This window comes from Bubalus kerabau, chromosome 4, assembly GCF_029407905.1.
Source record: "Bubalus kerabau isolate K-KA32 ecotype Philippines breed swamp buffalo chromosome 4, PCC_UOA_SB_1v2, whole genome shotgun sequence".
Classification (NCBI taxonomy): Eukaryota; Metazoa; Chordata; class Mammalia; order Artiodactyla; family Bovidae; genus Bubalus; species Bubalus kerabau.
Window position 1 is genome coordinate 22,675,730 of NC_073627.1, and position 10,901 is coordinate 22,686,630.

The 10,901-nt window shown below is 42.9% G+C and overlaps 1 protein-coding gene across 1 annotated transcript; it reads left to right on the forward strand.

The window, feature by feature from the left end:
- Positions 1 to 4,724: 4,724 nt before the first annotated feature.
- LOC129651228 (keratin, type I microfibrillar, 47.6 kDa) lies at positions 4,725 to 10,411 on the forward strand. The gene is made up of 7 exons (XM_055579928.1): positions 4,725 to 5,072; positions 6,063 to 6,145; positions 7,622 to 7,778; positions 8,931 to 9,092; positions 9,187 to 9,312; positions 9,484 to 9,704; positions 9,923 to 10,411. Exons 1-7 carry the CDS (start codon positions 4,725 to 4,727, stop codon positions 10,038 to 10,040), a joined length of 1,215 nt encoding a protein of 404 aa, XP_055435903.1. The 3' UTR covers positions 10,041 to 10,411.
- Positions 10,412 to 10,901: the final 490 nt, after the last annotated feature.

Below are 10,901 nucleotides of genomic sequence, written 5' to 3' on the forward strand. Positions count from 1 at the left end.
TTTTGCCTCATTTGTCAAAGATTGATGATATAAGTGTGAGCTTATTTCTGGGATTTCTCTTCTGTCCCATTGATCTATATTTCTGTTTGTGTGTGAGTACCATACTGTTTTAATTTCTGTAACTATGTAGTAAATTTTGAAGTCAAAAGGCACGATACTTTAGATTTTTTCTTTCTCAAGGTGTCTTTGATTCTCAGGGTCTTTTGTAGCTCTATACAAATGTTAAGGTTATTTGTTCTAGTTCTGTGAAAAATTCTGTTGGTATTTTGATAGGGATTGCATTGAATCTGCATATCTTTGGGTAATATGAACATCTTTATAAAATTAATTCTCCTGGTCCATGAACACAGTATATCTTTCTCTTTATTTGTATCATCTTCAATTTCTTTCATCAAAGTCTTATAGTTTTTAGCATACAGGTCTTTCACCTCTTTGATAGATTTATTCCTAGATACTTTATTATTTTTGATACAATTATAAATGGAGTTGTTTTCTTAATTTCTCTTTCTGATAGATCATTTTTCATGTATAGAAACACTACAGATTTATATGTGTTGATTTGTATTCTGCAACTTTACTGTATTCATTTATTCTATTTTTTGGTGGCATCTATAGGGTTTTCTGTGTGCTGTGTGCTAAGTCGCTTCAGTTGTGTACAACTCTTTGCTACCCCATGGACTGTAGCCCACCAGGCTCCTCTGTCCATGGGATTCTCCAGGCAAGAATATTGGAGTGGGTTATCATTTCTTCCTCCAGGGGAATCCTCCCAACCCAGGGATTGAACTCCGTTTCTTATGTCTCCTGTATTGGCAGGCAGGTTTATTACCATGAGCACCACCTGGGAAGCCCGTACAGTTTTCTATATATAGTATAAAGTCATATACAAATTACAAAAGCTTTCTTTCTTCCTTTCCCATTTAGATTTCTTTTCTTTTTGTCTTATCTAATTGCTATGACTAAGACTTCCAATAATATGCTAAATAAAAGTGGCACAAAAGGCATCCTTGTCTTATTTCTGATCTTAGAAGAAATGTTCTCAGCTTTTCACCACTGAGTATGAGGTTAACAGTGGGTTTATCATATATGGGCTTTATTAAGTAGAAGTATGTTCCCCTCTATGCCCACTTTGTTGAGATTTTGTATCATGAATAGATGTTGAGTTTTGTCAAAAGCCATTTCTACATCTATTGAGATGATACATGCTTTTTATTTTTCCTTTAGTTAATGTGGTATAACATATTGATTGATCTGGAGATATTGAACCATCTCTGAATCCCTGGGATAAACCCCACTTAATAATGGTGTGGATCCTTTTAATATATTGTTAAATTTAGTCTGCTAATATTTTGTTAAGAATTTTTACATCTGTGATCATCAACGATATTTACCTGTAACTTAATTTTTTGTAGTGCCTTTGTCTGATTTTGGTATCAGGGTAATTCTGGCCTAGTAGAAAAAATTGAGAAGCATTCCTTCCTCTTCAATATTTCATAATATTTTGAGAAGCAGGTACCAAATTTCTTTAAATGTTTGGTAGGATTTACCTGTGAAGCCAACTGGCCCTGGACTTTTGTTTGTTGGGAGGGTTTTTTTTTTTTTGCTTTTTTCTGATTCAACTTCGTTACTTGCAATTTGTCTGTTCAGATTTTCTATTTCTTCAATCTGAGAAGTTTTATGTTTCTAGAAATTTATCCATTTCTTCTTGGCCATTTAATTTCTTGGTGTTTAATTTTAGTAAACTCATGATAATTTGTATTTCTGTGGTGTTAGTTGTAACTTCTCTTTCATTTCTGGCTTTTTGGGGCCTTCTCCTTTTCCTTGATGTGTTTAGTTAAAGTTTTATAGATTTTTAAAAAATATTTTTAAAAAACTGCTTTTAATTTCATTAATCTTTTCTATTTTTTTTTTTTTTAGTTTCTATACCACTTATTTTCATTCTGATCTTTATTATTTTCTTCCTTCTAGTAACTCTGGACTTTATTCTTTTTCTAGTCCTTTTATGTAGAAGGTTATGTTGTTTATTTGAGATTTTTCCTATTTCCTGAGGTAGGTCTATATTGCAATACACTTCCCTCTTAGAACTGTTTGCTGTGTCCCATAAATTTTGGATTGTTGTGTTTCCATTTTCACTTGTCATAGAGTACTTTTTGATTTCCTCTTTTACTTCTTCAGTAATACTTTGATTGTTGAGTAGCATGTTGTTTAGACTCCACATATCTATTTTTTTCAGTGTTCTTATAACTGATTTGTAGTCTCATATCATTATGGTCAGAAAAGATGCTTGATGTGATTTCCATTTTCTTTAATTTATTGAGACTGGTTTTGTGGCCTAACATATAATCTATTTTGGAAAATGCTCCATGTTGATGTGAAAAGAATATGAATCTGATGTTTTGGGGTGGAATGTCCTGTATACATCTATCAAGTCTATATACTCTAATATATCATTCAATGCCAATGTTTCCTTATTAATATTTTGTTTAGGTGATCTATCTATTATATAAGTGGGGTACTGAAGTGTCCTACTATTATTGTATTGTCGTCTATTTCTCTCTTTATGTCTGTTAGTATTTGCTTTATGTATTTAGGTGTTGCTAAGTTGGGAGCAGGTATTATATCTTCTTGCTGGATTCATCTCATTATTGTTATATAATGTCCTTTGTCTCTTGTTACAGTCTTCATTTTAAAGTCTACTTTGTCTGATGTAAGTATTGCTACCCCAGCTTTCTTTTTATTTCCATTTGTGCAGAATACCTTTTCCCATCCCCTCTGTGTGTGTCTTTAGATCAGAAGTGGATCTCTTGTAGACAGCAAGATTGTTTTTTTAAAAAAACCCATTCAGCTACATGTAAAATAATTGCTTATTTATTGGTTGTCCTGGATCTTTGTTGCTGCAGGCAGGCTTTCTTTAGGTGCAGTGAGCTGGTACTACTCTCTAGTCGTGGTGCTCAGGTGCTCAGGCTTCTCATTGTAGTAGACTCTCTTGCGGAGCATAGGCTCTAGAGTACAGGCTCGTTAGTTGTGCATGGGCTTAATTGCTGTGTGGCACGTAGGGTCTTTCCAGATCAGGGATTGAATACTTGTCCCTTGCATTGGCAGGCAGATTTTTAACCACTGGACCATTAGGGAAGTCCCCCATTGAGCCAAGGAGTGATCAGTTCCTTTAGCATTGATCAGCTAGTCAACCCTAAAGGAAATCAGTCCTGAATTTTCATTGGAAAGACTGATGCTGAAGTTGAAGCTCAAATACTTTGGCCACCTGATGTGAAGAGCTGACTCATTGGAAAAGACTCTGATGCCAGGGAAGATTGAAGTCAACAGGAGAAGGGGGTGGCAGAGGATGAGATGGTTGAATAGCATCACCAACTCAATGGACATTAATTTGAGCAAAATTTGGGAGATAGTAGAGGGTAGAAGAGCTTGGCATGCTGCAGTCCATGAGATTGCAGAGTTGGCTACAACTTCACAACTGAATGACAACTGCTTTTGTGGACTGAAATACATGGAGAGATAAGCATATAAGTCATGCAGTGTTATGCTCAAAGTGAAATGAAAGCTAAGAGATGAGGCAGAGATAACTTAGGGAGAGAGGTAGTTCATTTATTTAAGCAGCATGGTATGATGGAAAGAATAGAGATCTGTGTTGGAATCCTGGCTTCACAATATATTAATCCCTGTCCTGTATGTCTCCATTTGCCCATCTGTACAATGGGGATATAATCAGGTACCTTGAAGGGTCATGGTGAGATGGGAATAACTGCATGATTGTGAAGAGTGTCTAGTACCACTTGGGGCTAGTACAGGTATTCAACAAATATGAGCTCCTTCTGACCACAGCCCTGGTCCTGTCTTCTGTTTCTCACAGTGCCCTGTATGAACTTTGATCCTGGTGACCATCTGCTATTTTGTTGATTGACATGATTATGGATATGGTTCCTGATATGCCTATCACATTAGGAAACAAAACCACTAGGAACTATTTTAATGGTCTGAGAGGATCTTCCTTGGTGGCTCAGATGGTAAAGAATCCAACTGCAATGCAGGAGACCTGGATTCGATCCCTAGGTTGGGAAGATCCCCTGGAGGAGGGCATGGCAACCTACTCCAGTATTCTTGCTTGGAGAATCCCCATGGCCAGGGGAGCCTGGTGGGCTACAGTCCATGGGGTCACAAAGTCGGACACAACTGAGTGACTAAGCAAAGCACAGCACAGCACAGAAAGAATCTATTCCTCTTTCTAAAACCATGAATTTGGAATTTGACTTAGCGAATGATATATGGGTAAGGGTTGTTTGTCCATCTCAGCAAGAAGAGCCAGAGACTTGCCACAGAGTCAGGGCTGTCAAGCCAGAAAGAGAAGAAGCAATAGTGTCCCTGGACAGACCACACCCCAGTAATGAAGGTCAGGGCTTTCATGAGTCCAGCCCTTTGAAGCCACACCATGAAGCTCTTATTTCACTGATGCCCAGCATGGAAGAGGAGTTCTGACTTAGCAAGAAGCCCAAGTAAAGTCTTTTATGAGTTGAGGGACTCTTCTGAGGAAACAGCAAACCAAGGGGAGGGGCTTTTGACAACCAAATGAGTAAGAAAAGAAGGGTTGTCTTCCACATCCACACCCTCTGCAGAGGGGGTATAAATGCTCCCAAGAGGAAGGAGACTCACAACTCTGGCTTGGTGAACTTGGACTCTTGTGTTCAGTCGGGCACCTCGCTCCCTCCAGCACCATGTCTTTAAACTTCTGCCTGCCCAACCTGAGCTTCCGCTCCAGCTGCTCCTCCAGGCCCTGCGTGCCCCCCAGCTGCTGTGGTACCACCCTGCCCGGGGCCTGCAACATCCCCGCCAATGTGGGCAGCTGCAACTGGTTCTGCGAGGGCTCCTTCAATGGCAATGAGAAGGAGACCATGCAGTTCCTGAATGACCGGCTGGCCAGCTACCTGGAGAAGGTGCGACAGCTGGAGCGGGACAATGCGGAGCTGGAGAGACGCATCCTGGAGCGGAGCCAGCAGCAGGAGCCCCTCGTGTGCCCCAACTACCAGTCCTACTTCCGGACCATCGAGGAGCTCCAGCAGAAGGTGAGGGGCTGGGCACTCCATTGTCTCCAGCAGGAAGTTGTAGGGAGGGAATCCGAGATATGGTTAAGGAACAATATAAGCTATTCGATTGCCATTTTGCTTTTTCATTTTGTTTTCCTGAGGGTCTGTTTTAGGACCAGGACTGTTATATCTGAGTATTTGCATAGTGTTAGCCTTTGTGGAGGTAGCAGCACTTTGCATAAATAAGCTGTAATTAAAAGCTGCCTCTGAATGCTTCCATGTATTCACCAACTCTGGAATTATTACCCTGAGGTGTGAGAAAAGACTGAGCCCAAGAAGGAAGCTGAGAAAGCGAGACTTTTTGTAAGAACTGGGCCAATTTCTTTCTCCCTTATCCAGGCTTTTGGCTGCTCTGACCTCTTGTTGATGTCCTCTTCTGGGTACTTAATTATCCTGACTCCATCATCTTGACCTAGAAGCCTCTGGGCTTCTCCTAGTGCACAGTGCCCAGTGAGAGCATAGAATAGTTGATTAGAACAAGAAAAAGTGTAAGCTCCCTAGGAGGACCCAGCTATCCAGGATGGCTGGGCGCACATGGCTCTGTCTCTGACTCAAGCCCCTCCAATTGCTAGCCGACATATTTATCTTCTCCATTGAATTGAAAGTTTCTTGAGGGCAGGATTTAGTGCTTACTCATTTTTGTATCTTTAGCTCCTGCAACCATGCCAGACATAGAGTAGGTTTTTAAAGGGAAATAATGTTAGTTATTATTATCAGCTTCTCAATATTTCTTATTAGGAAAGAAAAGGAAAAACTGTGTATGTACGGATACTTTCCTGGCATATGTCTGCATTCTTCCTCCCTCAAGTTTGAGCTCTCTAATATTGAGCAACTATTGCACATGAGCAGTAATCTTAATATAAGATCCACTGTGATTTCTCATTCTATTTCTTCCATGTAAGTGAATTAGTAGGGATGCTGTTAACTAAAGATAACCAAGCTCATTCTAGAATGTTTTGGGTCTTCTAGATCCTGTGCAGCAAGTCTGAGAACGCCAGGTTGGTGGTACAGATTGACAATGCCAAGCTGGCCTCAGATGACTTCAGGACCAAGTGAGTGGGCAAGGGGGCTGTTGTCTTGCCTCTTTACTCTCCTTCCTCTTAGCCTGTCTTCTATAACAACAAACATTGACAAAGTTTTTTTTTGTTTTTTTTTAACTTATGATGAATATTTTTTTTTTAAATTTTATTTTATTTTTAAACTTAACATAACTGTATTAGATTTGCCAAATATCAAAATGAATCCGCCACAGGTATACCTGTGTTCCCCATCCTGAACCCTCCTCCCTCCTCCCTCCCCATTCCATCCCTCTGGGTCGTCCCAGTGCACCAGCCCCAAGCATCCAGTATCGTGCATCGAACCTGGACTGGCAACTCATTTCATACATGATATTTTACATGTTTCAATGCCATTCTCCCAAATCTTCCCACCCTCTCCCTCTCCCACAGAGTCCATAAGACTGTTCTATACATCAGTGTCTCTTTTGCTGTCTCGTACACAGGGTTATTGTTACCATCTTTCTAAATTCCATATATATGCGTTAGTATACTGTATTGGTGTTTTGCTAACCAGAACTCGGACAACCCTTCTCCAGAGTCAGACTCCTTGCCTGCTTTTCTTTTCAGAGGACATCTTTGAATCCCATCCAGTGTAGAAGTCATGGTCCCCTGATGCTCCACTAAGCATAGAATCCAATTAGGAGACTGGAGGAAGTATATTAATTTTGGAAATCTCATGGTTTATGGGCTTTTATCACATTAAATCCACTATCTCTTCATTTATTAGAAAATACTTGTTGTTGTTCAGTCACCCAGTCATGTTCAGCTCTTTGTGACCCCAGGGACTGTAGCACACCAGGCCTCCCTGTCCCTCACCATCTCCTGGAGTTCGCCCAAGTTCATGTCCATTGCATTGGTGATGCCATCCAGCCATCAGTCCTTCCAATGAATCAGGTGACCAGAATACTGGAGCTTTAGCTTCAGCATCAGTCCTTCCAATGAGTCAGTTCAGTTGCTCAGTTATGTCTGACTCTGTGTGATCTCATGGACTGCAGCACACCAGGCTTCCCTTTCTGTCACCAACTCCCAGAGCTTGTTCAAACTCATGTCTATTGAGGTGGTGATGCCATCTAGTCATCTCATCCTCTGACACCCTCTTCTCCTTCTGCCCTCAATCTTTCCTAGCATTAGGGACTTTTCCAATGAGTTGGCTGTTCGCATCAGGGGACCTAAATACTGGAGCTTCAGCTTCAGCATCAGTCCTTCCAATGAGTATTCAGGGTTGATTTCCTTTGGGATTGACTGGTTTGATCTTGCTGTCCAAGGGACTCTCAGGAGTCTTCTCCAGCACTGCAGTTCAAAGGCATCAATTCTTACCAGTGCCTTTTCCTCCAGGCGCTTTGGCTCCATGTTGAAAACTTGAGTCAATGAGATGGCTGTAAAAACCACAAGCCCCAGCTCCCAGATGTCTGACAAATCAAACCAAACTAGAGTGAAGGCCAGGCCTGACCCTGATTCTCTGCATCATAGGTACGAGACAGAGGTGTCCTTGAGGCAGCTGGTGGAGGCAGACCTGAATGGCCTGCGTAGGATCCTGGATGAGCTGACCCTGTGCAAGTCTGACCTGGAGGCCCAGGTGGAGTCTCTGAAGGAGGAGCTGATCTGCCTCAAGCAGAACCACGAGCAGGTGAAGCTCCCCAACAGGACCAAACTTGCTAAGGCCTGTTTTCAACCACAGTGGGGTGCGGGAGAGGCTCAACGAGCCAAGGAATGTTTTCCAAACAAAAAGGGATTTGTAGAGAATGAGTCATCTGATAGGAAGCAAGGGTTTTTCTGCTGGTGGTGAGAATAAGGGTGAAGGAAGTTGGCAAGCTCAGTAATAAGGAAAGGTCAACAGCCAAGCAGCACCCACAGCCTCTTCCATTCCCAGGGTGGAGCACATGGGGCCACAGAAATCTTTTACCCCAATTCTTCAGTTAGTCACTGGGGACACCAGCAAGACCACCCCGCAGAGAGGGCTGAGCTGGAAACACAAGCCCACTCTACTCATTCAGAGCTCCTTCTGTTATTCGCAGAAAAGCACTCACATCATTGCTTCATTAGTTGCATGATAAAGAAGACAGATATTTTGTGCAAATTTTAAAATCCAGAACAATGTAAATGGTGATAGTTAATATTAATTGAGTGCTTGTTGTGTGTCAAACACTGTGCTAAGTGCTTTAGAACTCCAGAGATAGTCCTCATCTTACAGATGAAGCACTTGAGGTTTCTAAAAGCGTCTAGTCTAGAAAGTGGTAGGCATGAGATCCAATTTGTTAGCCTTGAAATGAGCAGATAACTATTTCCTTTATCAAAAGCTAAACTGGTGAAATCAAGAAATGACCAGTTAGGTGTATTCTGTCCCAGGATGGCAGATTATGAAGTATGCATTCTTTGCTTCCTCTTTAGCTGGGCTCTATCCTTTTTTTTTTTTTTTCTTTTTAAACTCATGGCTAAGATTCAAACCATAGGCTATATGGTATACTGGCAAGAACACTAGACTGGGTGTTCGGGCTTTTAAAATTATGGTCTAGTGCATCTCAACTCAGTCCAAACCACTGCACCTCCAAGTAAGGACTGGTATACTGAGTACAAGGGTGGAAAGAGGCCATGGACTTGAAAGCACTCTGTAAAGTAGAAGACACAGGTTCCTCACTGAATATAGAACCCAGTTAATGAGAGGATCAGAGGGAATGGGGCTTCTGAAAGCTTAAGAATAATCACCAATGGAATTGCACTCTCCCAGAAGAGAGCATCAGGATCTTCTGAGATACTTTGAATTGTCCCCTTCCTCCACCAGGAAGTCAACACCCTGCGGAGCCAGCTGGGAGACCGCCTCAACGTGGAGGTGGATGCCGCCCCCACTGTGGACCTCAACCGTGTGCTCAATGAGACCAGAGCTCAGTACGAGGCCTTGGTAGAGACCAACCGCAGGGACGTGGAGGAATGGTACATCAGGCAGGTGAGCATCTCGGCACGTGGTCTCTCAGGACCCTCAGCCCCTTGGGGCCCTTCAGGCAGGGTCTGATCCTGTCTTCTGCCCTTTGGTGTTTCAGACTGAGGAGCTGAACAAGCAGGTGGTGTCCAGCTCAGAGCAGCTGCAGTCCTGCCAGGCAGAGATCATCGAGCTGAGACGCACGGTCAATGCCCTGGAGGTGGAGCTTCAGGCCCAGCACAACCTGGTGGGTATTGATGAGACTCCTGGTGAGGAGGTGAGGTTGGGGAGTCAGGGACACTGGGATGCCCTCCAGACCACCCTCTCCTGAACTCTTGGAGCTTGTGACTTGTTTGGAAGCAATGGAGAAGCCCCTGAAGGAGCAGCTCTGTGACTTTCCTCCCCTTCCCTCTGACAGAGAGACTCCCTGGAGAACACCCTGACGGAGACGGAGGCCCGCTACAGCTCCCAGCTGGCCCAGGTGCAGTGCCTGATCGGCAACGTGGAGTCACAGCTGGCGGAGATCAGGAGTGACCTGGAGCGGCAGAACCAGGAGTACCAGGTGCTGCTGGACGTGCGGGCCCGGCTGGAGTGTGAGATCAACACATACCGTGGGCTGCTGGACAGTGAGGACTGCAAGTGAGTAGGAGGCTAGTAATGTTCTCCTTGGGGGCTCGTGAGGTGGCTATGAGGATGAAAGATCTTCTTGATAGAAATTAACTTATAGTTTCAAGCTTTTGACTGGAGGCACTGGGAGGAAGTAGCAATACAATACTCTTATACAAAGTGTGTTTTGTATCTTTCTAACTCTTCATTTCACTTCCCTGTAACATGCTGTAATGGTGTTCTGCCTCCAGGCTCCCCTGCAACCCATGTGCCACAACCAACGCTTGTGAAAGGCCCATCGGGCCCTGCATCTCCAATCCTTGTGTCTCACGTGCTCGGTGTGGACCTTGCAACACCTTTGTGCACTAGAGGCCTCAGTGCCAGCCAGAGGTCAAGGGCTCTAAAGTCACATCTCAGTTCCACTTCTGGGACCAGCCTTCAACCAGCATCAGCTTCCACTGAATTCCCAGCTAGATCCTTTAACACAAGGGGCTGCAAAGTCCACCAATGGCTCAGTCTGTCTTCTGAGTCCCACGAAGAAATCTACAGCAGGATCAAGTAATGTCTATGCTCACAATGATATATTTGCTTAATGTGTTATGCTCTAGCAAATACTTATCTGTGATTTTAAATAATTACATTAAGTATGATTGAGCTGGTAGGCAAGCTGTGAAACTGAACATAATTGGAAGAAATCTTCCTTGTCACTCTTTTGGTCTTTGGAGAAGTGATAAATATCCCTTGTTAATCTCTTAATAAATTCTTATTCTGGCACAAAAATAGTAATTGTCCTTTTCATTCATTCATTTCAAAATTGGGTGTCTTCTGTAGATAAAACAGAATCAGTGTTCTTCCCATCAGATGAAGGAGTCATCACCCCAATAGATGGTCTGTTGTTCAGTCACTAAGTTGTGTCTGACTCTTTGCGACCCCATGGACTGCAGAATGCCAGGCTTCCCTGTCCTTCACTATCTCTTGGAGTTTGTTCAAACTCATGTCCATTGAGTCCGTGATGCCATCCAACCATCCCATCCTTTGTCATCCCCTTCTCCTGCCTTCAATTTTTCCCAGCATCAGGGTCTTTTCCAATGAGTCAGCTCTTCACATCGGGTGACCAAAGTACTGGGGCTTCAGCTTCAGCATAATTCCTTCCAATGAATATTCAGGGTTAGTTTCCTTTAGGATTGACTGGTTTCATCTCCTTACTGTCCAAACTACCCTCAAAGGTAT